This window comes from Bacillus rossius, chromosome 13 (genome assembly GCF_032445375.1).
Source record: "Bacillus rossius redtenbacheri isolate Brsri chromosome 13, Brsri_v3, whole genome shotgun sequence".
Lineage (NCBI taxonomy): Eukaryota > Metazoa > Arthropoda > Insecta > Phasmatodea > Bacillidae > Bacillus > Bacillus rossius.
The window spans coordinates 21,649,639-21,665,940 of NC_086340.1; the positions used below are offsets into that span (position 1 = coordinate 21,649,639).

Sequence of the window (16,302 nt, forward strand, 5' to 3'; positions counted from 1 at the left end):
GTTGCCAAGAAATAGTTTGTAACACTACAAGAAAGGTATTGTAACTTTGTGCAACACATGGCAATGTTTTTTCGCACATATACGAAATACGTTTTTTGAGCTAACACTGAGTATTTCTTAAGATAATTGGGGCCTGATTTTATATTTTATTTTCATTCAAGCATATTATTTTTTAAAAAACCATTTAATAGATAATCTAATATTCAACCATTTTACTTTATTTTGTTTTACCGTGCTTAGAAATATGCTCAGTTAGTATTGGAAAGCTATTCAGAGAACGGTTTTCAAATAACTTTAAATGGGACAACACAAAGGAAAATTATATCCGGGTAAGAATCCGAACCCAGTATCACTGCGAACACTATTTTGTAGTTGTTTTCGCGTAAATGTACAAATCTACAAATATCTGTAATTTCAAATAAATATTTGTGTTCAATTAAAAAAAATGTATATATTACAAAACAAAAATCCTAGTGTTCCAAAAAAAATTTTGATACGTAGGCCTATGTAAATTATTTATTGCAAAATTACTTATAATTTTTTTTAGTAACATGAAACGTTTATCTTATTTCAAACCAATGCAAAGTTTGCGATCTTGTGCAGCGACTACGGAGGAAAGAAATGTGATAGGACTGAGTATCCACTCATTACTTTATTTACTGTATGGATTGTAGACTGTAGAAGAGAGGGAGGGAGGGAGGGGGCGCTGGGGTGTGAAGGGGGGCGCTGGGTAAGAACGTGATGTTTGGCCGTTAATTCTTCGCGAAATCTCCCCCCCCCCCCCTTTTCCTTTCTCACTCTACTGTGCCTCTCGGGCGATAACAATCGCGGAGTTTACTGTCGCCACGGCACGTCCGTTTCGTCCGCGAACGTGGTAAACATCTTCGGTTGGACACGCCTGCTTTTCGGTCAGTCCGCGAGAGCTGGCCCGCCCCCTCCCCCACTGCTACGGACGCCGCCGGAGAAGACCGAAGGAGGCCGAAGCGTCCGACTTGACAAGAGGTACGTGAGCACCGACGCCCACGAGTCCCTTAACCTCAAAATGTTTCACCCTACTCATCCCCTCCCCTACAGGACTCGTGCTATCGGCTCCGAGCATCGCCCAGCGACTCAGCTGTGCGGCCCAAAGTGCTCCAGTTCGCCGCTACGACACCGCGGCGCGACGTCCGTTCCCGGAGTCACGCGTTCACGTCGCTTTGTTATTGTTATCTGCGTCATCATCATCCCGGAGCGGGACAAGATGGCGCGCGCGTCCGGTGCTTGTGTGGTGAGTTCGCGGGCGTCTTTGTGTAGTCACGTGGGTCGAGTGGACCCGACCACCGTATTAAGGGGGCGATGCCCTACATTACTCTCATTATATCATTTCGTGTTTTTATTCCATAAAATTATTTTTTAAAAAATCGCAATATAATCCTATTTTATTGTTTACTAAAGGCTTTTTTTTTACTAATCGTGGATACACGTGAAACGCATTGAGGAATAAGCTAGGGACACCTGTATTTCGCGAATACATTTCGTGTCAAGATATTTCACATAATACTGTAGCTTTTCTCCTGTGGTTATTGGCTGAGGTCGGTGAGAGGTGTCGTCCCGCTCTTGACGGGGCCAATGATAATGTGGTCACCGTACTGCTGCACCCTCACAAGTTTCCATGACTCTTAGAAAAAGCTACAGTGTTTTGTGAATTACCTTGACACGAAATGTATTCGCGAAATACAGGTGTCCCTAGGAATAACCGCTCGTGTGTCTTTGTCTTGAATTTATTTATGTTTTAGAATATCATTAATTAAATCAATAAATATCAGGTATTCCGGTTAACCATAGAAATACGAGCTCAGCAGGGTTTTGGGGGAATGATATATATTTTCTAAAATGAGATATGTACTAGAAATAAAGTTTAAAATATGCCTGCGTGAGAAGGGTTAATCTAAAACTATGTACATCACACGAGTATGCCTACATGCTAGGACTGACATACAAAATCGGCTTTAAGTTCATGAAATCCGTCGTTTGGTGAAATAAATCTTTCGCAATCAAACATGGTTATATTATGAATTTAATTAAAACCAAGCACAAAAACGAAATAATATGAAGCAAAATAATTTAAAGTATCTACTAGTTCTCTTAAAGCTTGGCTCCACACGATGTGTTAGTTATTTTATTATCTTTTCATTTATACACAGTAGTTGATATTTTTTTAATGTAACAGAAGTATTCATTTAAATTACAGATATTTTTAACGTTGTGCATTAACATGAAAACAATTATATCGCTGCTAAATAGTGTTCGCAGTATTATTGGGTTCGGATTCTTACCAGGGCATTATGATTCGTGTTGTCCACGTACCTACAGCAGTTAACTTTATTTGTAAACCTTTCCCTGAATAGCTTTCCAGTATTCACTTTCCACGTTAATAAGCTTAATAAAAATAAAACAAATTCCGTTTATTAAATATTCGAATTTTTTTACAATGGTTTCAGAAATATATCTTTTAGTGAAACATCAAATAAAATATAATTTTAAGCGCCAATTTTTGTAAAGAAATGCTCTGTGTTATCTCAAAAAACGTATTGCATATTTGCAAAAATAACCGTGTGATGATACGGTTGTTTTATTGTAAATGTACACATATACAATTATATGTCATTTTATATGAATGTTTCTGTGCCATGTACAGTGTAGGTGTGAATGTCGTGCTAGTGACGTTGATTACGATCACTTGTGCCAATTTTACATAACATCATTTTACATTTAGTACCTAAGTATTCATTCAGAATACTTGTGTCCAAACTAAATAAATGTAAGAAGTAGCCTTTCGAGCAAACTAATTCCATAAAAATGAAATAATTATTATGCTTTCAGTGTAAAACCGAAAGCTGGCTTGACTAAATAAAAACTAGGGGAAAATCTTATATACCTATATAATTTTTTAACTCAAATGTTATCTAATAATCCAGTTAGTTTTATACATATCAATTTTCTTCTCTGAAGCAATCATTTTTCTACACTTAGTTTGCTAAAAATTATTTAATATATTTTTATCACAGAAGATAATTATAACATGTAGTCTGACATTCATGCGGTATGCTGATGGCTTGCAAGTATAGCGGTAATTAAAAAATGGTTCTAAAGATAGATAGAATACGATAACGCTATGTTCTGTTAATTATTTATGCACTTGAGAAGATTGATTAATTTTTTTTCCATGGACATACGCCATTTGTTGGTTTTCAATGTATGTCATGGAGAAACCACAAGAACGAGCAAGAAGGATGAATACACAAGCACACAGAAAGAAAAGAAAAAAAAAATCAAAATCAGTCGATTCAAAATGTTAAATGAATACACAGTACAGAGAAACTTGGGGAAAAATAATTAGAAAAAAAAAATTATCAAGGCACAAACGAACCCAGGGTGCTGACAACGAGGAGAGAGTTGTGTGTGACATCCAATATATATATAAATATATATATATATAAGTTCCTAATTATCAAAATATATGTATAGTTGAGTTCCATCCTTTCCATAGATTTTTTATTTATTTGCGACGACTGAGTCAGTTATTGTGTTATAATGGGTATTTATTTCGAAATTGGTGCATAATTTTATATCCTAACTGATGTTTCATTCAAGCATAATTTTTTTTAAACATGGAAATGTTAATAGAATATTTTATATTTAAGCTTTATTTTGTGTTCAATTAGTACTGAGAACCTATTCAGGGAACGGTTTACAAATAACTTTTACTATTGGCGGTACTAGGACAACAACAAAGCATGAATGGACGAGAAGAATCAGATCCCAGAATTACTAGGAACACTATTTTGGAGGGATACAGTTGTTTTCATACGAATGTACAAATTTACAAATTTCTGTAACTTTACGTGAATATTTCGGTTCCCTTTTACAAAAACCAATTTACAATGCAGTATGGTGCAAGTTGGTCTCTTGGTTTGAAGAAGTTTGGTGAATTGATGTTTGTCGCTATATTGGGCCTTAAATTGGTGTATAAAACGTATCGGTAGTACCTTCCTGTGAGGCAAATGTACTAGATGAAAAATATCTCCCTTTATGCCTCGTGGTTTAGAAACAAATGGTGGACGAACTGGTGCATAGTTATGTTTGGCTGTGACCTCAGGATCTCACGAAATTTTTTCAATCAGGATGACTACACCGGGGTTAGAAAACAATCCACTCTAACGTGAACCTAGTATATTACCACTGTGCTTACTTATTCCGTTTGAATAATCTACCATCTTATTTTTCAAGTAGTCTATATTTTTACACTCTTATTTATTTTTCAGTACCTGCTATGTTTCAATTCTCGACTCAGTGGCCAAGTACTACCAGGAGGTTCAAGGAGAAGGGGGGGGGGGGGGGGAGTAGGAATCGAAAGATGCCATCTTGGTTTCAATTGTTTTTACGCCATAAAAATTTCTTTATTTTTTAAATTTCAAAATTGGGTTTCGTTAAAGCATAGTGTATAATTAGCCTAAGTGCAAGGCTTGAAGCTAAGTAGCTGCTATGAATAGTTTCCCCTTGGAAGTAATTGGTGTTTAGTATTTTATTTATTTATTTTCTGTATGACTACAGCTTAACAATGCACAATTTTCAATATTAAAAGATTAAAAAATGACTAAGGCCTAAAAAGTGTTGAAAAATATGGCATTTTTGGTTTATATCTCCCCCCTTAAACCAACTAGGTGATAAGAGGGCTATGGTTCTGTTCCCCCATGTGAGCAGGTTTTTTTTTTGTCAATTTACACACTGACCAGATTAATTTTAGTATGTGAGTTTATGTGTTAGTTTCATTAATTAAGGCCATCGGAATAAAATTCGGAGACACTTTAAAAATCATGTTAACCTCCCTTCCATACTAAAAATAAACATAATGTCATGACTGGTGAGTTCTGTAGTAGTGACAATTTTTACGATGTGCTTCCGAAAGAAATAATACTATTCATTTAATATGCAGCACCTCTACCTTCTATTTGATTTTGAGCTTAACCATCCTTGGTACTGTCGACTATTGCTGCTTCCACAGTATTAAAATTATTTTTAAAGAAACTATCTGTAATCAAAGTAAACACATTCCGATACATTTGAAAGCTCGCTTCTTGAAGCAAGAAAATATTTTGAAGTCTTTCACACTAGTGCGTCTCTATTGTATGAATGCCGAATGAATTTGCTTGAAAGAAGCTGAGGAGTATAAAAAGGAGTAACAGAACCTCAATGATTGCAAAGCCCATAATTTGGTGTAATGTTTAAAAAAAAAAAAAAACATTTTGTTGCAGATTTTGATTTTGGCGATACTGGAAGCGGCAACCAGCGAGAAGTCAACGCATTTCAGTCCATTTTACTTCATAAAGGAAATAATGCAATATTTGGGTGATCCATCCGAAGTTGTCGACACTTATTCTGTCGCAGACAGGGAGCCGCCTACCGTGCCAAGTCTTCCAAACTTCACAGTTTCGCCTCAGGGTTTGACCACAGCCGAAGACCAACAGCCGCACAGCAGTTTCGAACCTGTGCAAAACGAGAGCGAGTTGTCCTTGAAGCTCGTCTCGGACTTTCTCGAGACGTCCGCTCCAAGTCCAAAAACCACAACTTCGCCCTCGCCCGAAAGTCACTCAAATTTCCTGACATCCCACGAGCAAGATTCAAAATCGGAGTCGGTTCCAGACCTTCATCTGATACCTGGTCCGCCGTACTCGAGTCAAGAATCGTCCGTGGCGCCCGCAACGACAGCAACGACAGCAACGACTCCGAAAACCCAAAGACAGACGCATGACCTGGCCCGAGTCCACGACTTCTACAAGCCATCGCCCGACACGCAGATGTCGGTAATAATACGCCAAGTCGGCGAGCTGAACAGCGTCGTGAACTACACAGATCGAGGGAAGGACGAAGTCTTGGCTGCGTTCACGTCCCGGCCAACGTACCACCCGGACCCTTCATGGACTTACAGGCCCCAGGCTTCGGAAGAGCAGACAACCACAATGCCGGCATCCAGCCACATACCATCGTCCACACCCCAGCAGTCGCACCACGAAAGTTCTCCTGACGAGAAAGAAGCGTCACATGATCCACCAGCATGGAAAAAAACGGAAAGTTCTACCCCAAAATCATCCGATGGAAAGGTCTCTCCCGTTTCCCCCGCTTCGTTTGGTAACTTCGCGAACTAACGTGAATAATTTTCCCGAATTTCCCCGCGAGACTGTCCCTTCTCGGGAATCTTCTACCGTGCCTATTACCACAAGCACTTCCAAAGACAGTGGCCTCAGGACTTTGCACGGCACGCCCCTTCCAAAATCACGCGAGCCGACCCACGCTCTCCAGACCTCTTCCAGCAACGTCCCGGGCGTGGTCTACGCCGAGATGCCCGCGCCCGGTTCCGGCAGAGCAAGAGGCGAAACTTTGGAGTCGTCCGAGAACAGGGAAGCAGCGTATCATCTGTCCGGGAAGCGCGGCGGCGGTTCGTCCGGGAAGGACCTCGCGTCGTCCGAACGTTCGCGCTTCGCCTCCGGGAGTCCGTCGGCGAGGCTCGACGGCCACCAAGGAAGCTCTCGGGGTCGTCCACCTCCGGTAGGTCAGTTCCAGCCCGAGTACTTGCAGAGGGCGCCGCAGCCCCCGGCAGAGAAGACCCAGCGGCGGCGACCCGCGCACGTCCGGGACTGGACGGCCGACGTCGCGTCCTCGCAGGAGGCTGCTCTTCCTCCCGTCCCGGGCATGTCTCCCCCGGGTCTGCAGGTGTACGGCTTCCCCCCTCACCAGGGCCTGCAGTACTTCGACCCCAGGTCGCAGCAGCAGGTCGCCGAGTACGAGGGCGTGCCCTACTACTTCGGCCAGAAAGACGCCAACTCCTACCGCACGTGCCAGCGACTGGGGCAGTACTACCCCTTCCTCCCGATGCAGCCGGCGCCACCTCTGTAAACGAGACGCGTGATCTCCTCGTCGCGGGTTCCATTTCCTGATAGGTTAAGAAACCAAAACACGTTCACCTTCGTTCTGCTTTTGGGATCGGCTCGCAGTTTACCTGATGGAGGACTCTTGAGCCGGTTGAAAATCCTCAGCATATGAAGTATCGGATCGCAGACAATCCAGTTAACAGGTGTCGCGAGTCAGTAGCCAATGGGCATTTGGCGTTTGCCCGAGTGAGTAGAAGATTATTTAAGTCCAGCCCAGAAGTTACTGAAACCGCAAATTTCTGAACCTCGCCATTATACAGTTTCAAATATTTTGATACCGCTAAAGTTTCCGTGTTATTTTTTATTTTATTTTTTTGTTTGACATGACACAGGACTTAGCTTTGGCTAAATTGTTGAAATCAATACTTGTAAAATTGTGAGATTTTCATGATAGTTGTAGTCGCCCAAGTGAAATAATAAGTTATTTCCTCACATAATAGAGCCTGTTGGTAAATGTGTGGTTGCAGCAAGGTAAATAATATCTGGGATATATAATTTATCTACAGATATGCCAGAAATTGAAAAAAAAAATAGCTCGAAATTAGAATTATAACAAAAATATGGAAAAATTCAAGATTGTGGGGCCTAATTTGCCGTGTGAACTGTGCTGCAAATTTTGTTTCTCCAGTTTCTTCGTTTTTACTCGTGATTCTAAATAAATTCATATTTTACTACAATTGATTGCATGAAAATATTTTTATCAGTTGTATAAGAGTTTTCTTAATGTTTTTTAAAACCTTAAATGCTAATTTTTATTCCAATTATAGCATGAATTGAAAGAATGGAATAGCGTGGTTTACAGTTTTGAACTAATCGATTGTACGTAGATCTCTTTATGCTAAATAAATAACAATTTGATTTTTCCAAAGCACTAAAAAAACTCAACATTTAGGATTTTAAGACCACCACATTTTTTTACATTAATGAAATATATCCTAAAAATTAAGAGTTTTGCTGCTAAAGCTATATAAATCGCTCCTTGGCTTTAAAGTTTATGAAAACTAGTAAATAAACACTTACTATTTTGATAAAATCTTTTAAATAATTTATTATAATTAAATAATAAATTTATTTATTATCATGAGCAAAAATACCAAATTTTAGAAGCAAAATTATTTACGATACTACCCCTTACATGGTAAAAGCCATGAAAATGATGCGGTTTGTGTACTTTTGAGTGACGAAAGTTCCTGAGTGATTTATTATTACTGAAACACAAAGAATAAGGACTTAAATAGATTTAAACTTAATTTATGCACTATAAATATATATTTATACTGTCAAATCGATTTTATACGATTTTTCTTCTCTTTTAAATGTCTCGTTTGATCATGTTGAGTGATATTTATATATAAATAATATATAATTTATTTTTATTTATTTATTTATTTGATTTTCGGAAATTTTGCATTTGAAACAGTGCAAAACTACAATGGCGTATATAAAAAAAAACTGCATTAAATCCAAATTCTCCATTGCATGAACTATTTAAAGAACATATGGTGCCCTTGATGAAGTACTACAGGAACGTGTTTTTCCAAATTTCACATTCAAATTTTACTTCACATAACATAATGTTTTCAGACAAATTTTATACAATTTTCAGTAGATGACAAAGATGTCTTTACAACTGTTATGCTCTATGGTGTACATCTGGCAACAGGGCACTCCGAAACAAGGATGGCGCTTACGGCGGAAATCGAGCGTTGGAAATGGAAAGTATGTGCCCGTTTAAAAGCACAGTGATAGGGGCTGACATACCTTTGGGCAAGTATAATGTGCTTAGGACGTGTCTGTATTCACTGGAACGTAGCACGTGCTTTCCCCGGGAAGTGACGTCACGAGGGTTGTCCTACGCAGGCGCGCAAGTAAAGGCCGGTCCACAATGGCGTGGTGCTAAATTTGTTGTCAGACGGACACTGATCGCTGATTGGTCCACGTGACCCTCTGACGTCATGGGTGGTGTGCGGGCGATGGGCCGAATACATTGGTCAGCTTCAACTTTTTGTCCCAACCTGTGTCCTTTGAAGAACACTCATGATATCTGCTGTGTTCGGTTCCCGTTAAAAAAAAAAAAAAAAAAAGACAAACAGAAAATAACGGACGATGTGGTAGGGACAGGAAGCCCAGAAGACCAAGACGAAATATTGGTTAGTGCTGTCCGTTTGCGACCGCTGTTTTTTTCAAAGGCCGGACTCACGAATTCAATATTGTCAGTGTGATTATAATTAATTATTAGCATTTACTTCTGCCTTACCAAATAACTAAATATTATTGAACTCTTAAAACTTTCACAAGTTAAATTAATATTCAAATCTAAGTTGCATACTCATTTACAATTCATGAAAACAATAAACAAAAACCATTAAAAAACACACCCATTTTGGGGATATATATAATGCACTCTAGTGATTACTATAGAAATCAATGGATTCAGACATAAGACATACGACATAGCAAATGTAGACAGGCAGTTTTCCGTGCGACAATGTGACGTCTTTCACATTAGGATAAGGATACGTAACGCCCATAGCTTCGGACTGTTGTAGACGGGGCCTTAAACGAAATTTATTATCTACTCACGTACTTGCAAGTAAATGAATGTTGCTGTTTTGAAGATATGTTTTGTATGTTTTATATCACAGCAAACTTAAGCAATTAAAAGCCTCGTTAAATCATTTTCACTGTATTTTTTTTTTACGTGAATCAACATATGAAAAATTAATTTAAATGTTTACAGGTTTGTAGGAAGTTTCAGCAAACACATGTACATAATAGGCCTACTATATTATAATAATCGTAATTTATTAAACAAACGTATAAACACAACAATATTGACATATTACTATTTAGTGTTAAAAATTACTATTTTCAGCTAAATTTTGTGCTAGAATTGAAATTATTTATATAAACAAAAATATTATCAACATGTTACATTCGTAGAGGGGGGGGAAAATACAAGTTCAAATGGTTCTAGTTCACCACAAAGGCAATAAAAAAAGTACGCGGGTATTAAGTACATAGCTGTGAACTTAAATTCAATCATCGCCTTAGTCTACGTAGCTGCAAGTGTATTTATTTCGGTGCTTTGTTCAGTTTAAAAAAGTTTCTCTTCAACCCAGCAACTTTTGTATCTTGCTTCTCATGAGTCAACTATAGGCAACAACTACAACAAACTACTTTACAATTTTTTTTTAATGCGAACCACAGACTTTGGTTTGTGGTTATCCTTGTGTTAAATAATGGCATCCCATGAAATAGTTAATTAACATTGACTGTTAATACAATTGACTGAGATCAATTACTTGCAATAGTTGAGTTACCGATTGTAGGTAATTTTACACTGACGAGGTAAATAACAGCCTTATGCATATGTAAGTATGAGCGGTAAAAATAAAAGTTTTGAATAAATACCTTAGGAATAATTGAGTAATATGTTAATTACACCGAAGATAAAAGTGTGGCTGATATAAAAAAAAACTTTAAGTAAATACATAACATGACCCATGTACTGGCTTCATCTATATCAGTTACTTTGTGTATCCACGTATATTACGTTTAAATGTTCGTGTGTGAAATGTAGGAATGTTAGACATGCAGTTGAAAAATTATGAATGTTAGTTTTCTACAGTCTAGTGGAAAATGAACATTAGCTGCAGTAAACATTTCAATTACTAGTGTAACGTTTCCAACAGAATCTTTCTCGTTCCAGTTTCTCTTCCGGTTTATATCTGATAAACGATATGCGTGGTATGCGGTATCTGCACTCGTGATAGGTCAGTCAAGCTAATATGTGCATACAGACATTCCTGCTGTTGGACAGCGGCAAACGCAGCTGATATGCTTATGACATATATGAATCAAACCATGCTTAGTTTCGCCTCATCACGTCGCGGAAATACCTTTCCGATATCAAGTACGCGAAGCGCGTATAATCGTCCCTCGTTTTTGATAAAAAAAAAAACATACTTTTTTTTTGTCAAGTTTGCAACTTTGGTGAAAAGGGTTACGAAGATCGTCTTGTGTCAGTGACTGTATTTCAATGCCCTTGCACTTCAGTATGTTACAATCTTAAGTATTTCATCGCATCAGTCAAAACGCACGTAGATATGATCAACTTTCTCCAAATTTAGCATAGGCCAAGAGGTGGTCGTGCATGCATTGTGGATAGAGACCGTGGATAGAGATCGTATTCATTTCGTGGTAGGCTAAAATTGATAAACATATACAGAATGGGGCAGAGAAACCAGGTGTTTTTAAAATAATAATAATAATAATAATAATAATGGTGTTAGTTATTGCTCTAAACATAATTCACTGATAGAACTACATATGTTAGAACTAAGCATTTTAAAATATTCACGAACGGAAAACTACACATGGCGTCCATTGTCCGTTTTCGTTGATGCATTGTTGAAGTCATTCACGAAAGTTGGCCTCTTTCCAGCAAGTCTCTGTTATTTCGAGTGGTTTCTTGACGGATCGCTTCCCTTCAATTCATCTAACGTACGAGGTTTGGCCTCGTAAACACGTGACTTGAGGTATTCCCATGGGGAAAAAATCACACATGGACAAGTCAGGGGACTGAGAAGGCCATAAAACGTCACCGAATATCGAAATGAGACGGTTAGGAAACAGGCGACGAAGAACAGCCGTAGATGCTCTGGCGGTATTGAAACCACAAATCTTGAAGATCCACACCTCTTCTTTGTACATCAGGTATGGGAAAGGTGTTCAACATATGAATGTAACGCTCAGATGTAACAGTATTTATTGGTAATCCCATTTTCTTAAAAAATAAAAAAATAAAAAAAAAGGACCAATGACGCCCAATATACCCACCGCGCACCAAACGGTTACCTTAGGGCTATAAAGCAGTTTTCCATGCAAGTCTCGCGGATTGTCGTCAGCCCAACACCAACAATGCTGTCTGTTGACGGACCTATTAAGTTGGAAATGGGTTTCACCACTCTTTGTCAACAACATGTTTTCATTCTGCTCATAAAGCTCAAGCATTTGCTGTGCGAAATTCCAGCGTTGGGAGTTGATCTCTTACATTCAATTACTGTACAGCCGCTATTTTATATGGGTGAAAACGTAATCCGCCGTGCAAAAAAATCCATCTTACAGTACGACTGCTGAATTTGAAGTTTAGATGAATGACAACGAGCAGAGCGGCGTGGACTTTGCAGTATGGCTTGTCTAGCCTTTTTCCAACGTTCTCTCTGGAGTGCGCACAGTATGTTGATGGTAGGATGGAAAAATTTTTTTTCGCTATTGTTGAGCTTCCTGTTCAAAAATTATTAACCCAGCGTAAGATTGCGTCTCTGGTGGGAACAGAGTCATATCGATTGATATTGAATCTCTGGCAGAATTCACGCTGTACGTACCGCAGTCATCGGCTCGCCACTCCTAACGAAATAATCATATGTAGATATGCGTTGCTCTAACGACCACGGCTCCATGATGACAACTGAAAGTGAAATGCTTTTGAGTCAAGAAATATATTGTAACTAACCGCGCGGCCCTCCATTTTTCTAATGGCTGAGTACTACCCAAACAAAAAAACACTTGGTTCCTATGCCTCACCCTGTGTCAATGTACTTTGTCTGCTATTGGTTCATTGTTTATGCGGAGTACTGTGGGCCAATGAGAAACCATCGAACAGATAATTTTTGAGTACTACTCAATCAAAAAAAAAAACACTTGGTTCCTATGCCTCACCCTGTGTCATTGTAATTTGTCCGCTATTGGTTCACAGTTTATGCGGAGTATACTGTGGACCAATGAGAAACCATCGACCAGAGAATTTTTGAATTATAGACTAACCAGTGAATAGGTCTGATAAGTCACCAGCCAATGAACATGTGGCATTTTTCCAATTACGCAGAACACTGTGGAGTCAATCCTGGAGGTCATTAAACACGAGAATGTTTCCTGCCCATAATTAGAGATTCTGCTTGAAGTCACGTTTTATCCAGCTGATACTCTACTACTCCATGTATTAGGAACCACAACCCCCCCCCCCACCAAAAAAAGCTGGGCAAAATGTAGTGCTTGCATTGTGGATACAAGTTAAAGAGTCCTTTATTTTGTGGCAGTGAGTGTGTTTAGACGCCGGGAACTATAACCAATGATTATTAATCATCATCAGACATGGCCAATCACCTTGTTGTAATGTTTTGAGCGTGGAAATATGGAGACGTTTAAGTAGAAAGTAACTTCAACATCATTGCGTACCATCTCCAGACAGTTCCTAGCAGCTTCATCAAGGCTTCATGTAGTCGCAAAGTTGGCATGCTTGCCAATGAATACTGAAAGGTCTGATAGCAAAAACCCAGTGTCAGATAATTATTTTGCTATTAACAGTTACGTTCTCATACGAAGGATGTGTCTGTTGAAATTCGCTTTGCAACAGTGAAAATCTTAATATATATAAATCCAGTGTCCTGATGTTTGTTTCCAGTGAACTCTTCACCAAGTCAACCGATTTCGATGAAAATTGGCATTTATGTGTAAGTTTTTCCAACTTGAGAGATATGATAGTTTTTATTTCGATTAATGGTCTTAATAATTTATAATTAATAATAAACTGATTATCGATGTTGATTGGTGTTTAAGCCCGGGAAACAGTGGGTACTTCGTCTCCATGACAACGTTGCGTGCTCGAGAGTCGGGAAACCATCGGTGCTATTCGTTTTTTCTTCGGTAAATTACAAAACATTGTATTAAGTTTTTGTCAAAATTAATTAATTTTCATTTTATTTAATTTATTATAACTGTAAATAAGAGATTTGGTTTCATTTTTCCCCCCATTTATACAACCGTGCGAAGCCGGGTCGGGCAGCTAGTCCTTTAGATATTCTTAAGAAAACTCTGTTGTAAGCTCATGTCCATGGAAATAAGCGGTTTGACTTAAATTACTTCTGCTTAATTAGCTACGTTCAACTCTGTGTCATATAGATTCTTTCCACTCTTAAATATGAGCATTGTTTATAAATGAATATAGAAAATACGATTTATCTCAAATTATGTACTAGAAGTCCAGTAAATCAGTATTTAGATGCATTTAGATGCTGTGTACTCATGTCACATGAAAAAGTTGTTGCTTGTTAAAATATTAACATAATATGTTTGCTAATCTTTTGAATTAGGCGTTAAACACATTTAAAGATGAAAGTTGATGTTCTTGGTTTCATTATCCAAAGCACTAAATAAAGGTATAGAGGTACATACATTGCTATCGAATGTTGGTTAAAAACGTGAAATGTATACTATGTACAGTTTGATGCAGATCAAATGCATTGTAAATAATTACGCAAAACTCATCTGTTTCATGATTCTTGTTTAAAAATTTTTTTATTTAGAAAGGTAATTTATATGCCTCTGCTAGAAGTTTAAACTAAAACAGTTATAGTAACAATTGTAATAATTATTATTTGTATCAAAGTAAAAATTTTGTTTAATGAAATGTATGTAGATTAAATAAATATGAAATTTTTGCTGCCTTTTTTTTACCTTTAAGGTCGTACATAATTTCTTGATGTGTATACATTTATTAAGGACCTGTGAATGTAAATAATATCTCTCGTGACTTTGTTGAGTCCATTGTAATCATAGACGAAGTAAGTATAGCAATAACATTAAACGATCTTAACTGCTATTCATTAAAGTGAAGACTCCCATAATGGCTTTAATAGGCTTAATAATATAAAAATATATTTTTTCGTAGTTTAACATTTAATCAGGAATTTAAAAAAAATGCCTTTAAGTCTAAGTAATAAATCATAACCCAGTTAACTTACAAATATTCATTTTAAAAAGGCTACATTGACCAGAGATTAATGAGCTGTATATATAAACATATAACAAAGAACTATTAGTATAATGTATGTACTACAAACCCATTACTACATTTTTTCTCGAAATGGTACAATATACATAAATATTTTTAATAACGACATTTAAAATCATTATAATATATTTGGAGCAAGTTTATTTTTTTTTAAATTGTAGGTCCGTGTAATGTTTTGGACCAAAAGGTTTACAGCCACATTTGCACCATGGCTGGCGTATGAAATACAGTGGATCGGAGTCAAAGATCAAACGCAAATGTCATACGAGCTCTTGGTTCCGTACGTATTACCCTGTTTCTAGAACAGCTAAAATGTACACTGCAATATATATATATATATATATATATATGTGTGTGTGTGTGTGTGTGTGTGTGTAGGTGTGTGTAGGTGTGTGTATGTGTGTGTGTGTAAATGGAACCGAAATATTCGTGCAAAATTACAAAATTACAGGTATTGGTAAATTTCCACACCTGCGTGAAAACAAGTGTCTCACTACAAAATAGTGTTCGCAGTAATACTGGGTTCGGATTATTATCCAGGGCATTTATGCTTTGTGTTGTCCCAGTACCTCCAATAAACCTTTCCCTGAACTGAATAGCTTTCCAGTACTAATTGCGCTTTTAATAAGCATGATAAAACAAAATAAACTCCAATTATTGAATATTAGAGTACCTTTTCCATGGTAAAAAAAATCATCCTTGAATGAAACAATAATTAAAATATAAAATTATGCGCTAATTTTTCGTAAGGAATACTCAGTATTATCTCAAAATAATTATTTCATTATATGCAAAAATAACCTTTGCATGGGGTGTACAAAGTTACAATATTTACAAAAAAAAAATATATATTTTAGTTTTACAGACTTTTTCTTGGCAACTGGTTTCCAAAGGAATCTTTTGTTAAGTACAGACTTTTTTGTATACAATTTCATTATTTCGTATTTTTTTTATGAACTGATTATGAAGATTTGTTTCTGAAAAACCGCCTTGTTTTAAAAATGTGTTTAGATATTGAAAATTTGTTATCACAATCAAACAAATTATTTTCACTTTATAATTTTGCTAAAAATCTATGTCTCTTTCTTGAACATTAGGGGTGAAGTATTCTATAGTAAAAATGTGGAAGCTTCTATATGTAAACACAATATTGAATAAATATTTACACAGGAATTCATCGGTAAAAAAATTATAAATAAACAAAGAACTTCAGACAGTGCACACCAAGCACAGTGTTAAAATAAATATGCTGATTACTATATGTATTGTAATTTTCTTACAGCAGGATGAAAAAAAGAATTTGAGAAGAAAATACAGTTTTGTAAATATTTTATTATAAAACATTCACTTACTATGCATAAGCCTTTGGCTCCATAATAAATTAACTTATAAATAAATACAGATATGATAAACTGCCTAAACCTATTTTTGACAGTCTAATTTTAAAATAAATATTTTATTTTGCTAGCCAAATTCTAC

At 37.0% G+C, this 16,302-nt stretch overlaps 1 protein-coding gene across 2 annotated transcripts; it reads left to right on the plus strand.

The window, feature by feature from the left end:
- Window positions 1-923: 923 nt before the first annotated feature.
- On the plus strand, window positions 924-14,469 carry LOC134538349 (uncharacterized). Of its 2 annotated transcripts, XM_063379592.1 has the most exons (3): window positions 967-1,002; window positions 1,075-1,267; window positions 5,295-14,469. In XM_063379592.1, the coding sequence occupies exon 3, from the start codon at window positions 6,082-6,084 to the stop codon at window positions 6,931-6,933; it is 852 nt and encodes a 283-aa protein (XP_063235662.1). In that variant the 5' UTR covers window positions 967-1,002; window positions 1,075-1,267; window positions 5,295-6,081; the 3' UTR covers window positions 6,934-14,469. The 2 variants fall into 2 exon arrangements, with proteins under 2 accessions (XP_063235661.1, XP_063235662.1); XM_063379591.1 differs by lacking the exon at window positions 1,075-1,267 and having other exon boundaries at window positions 924-1,002.
- The last annotated feature ends 1,833 nt before the right edge of the window (window positions 14,470-16,302 follow it).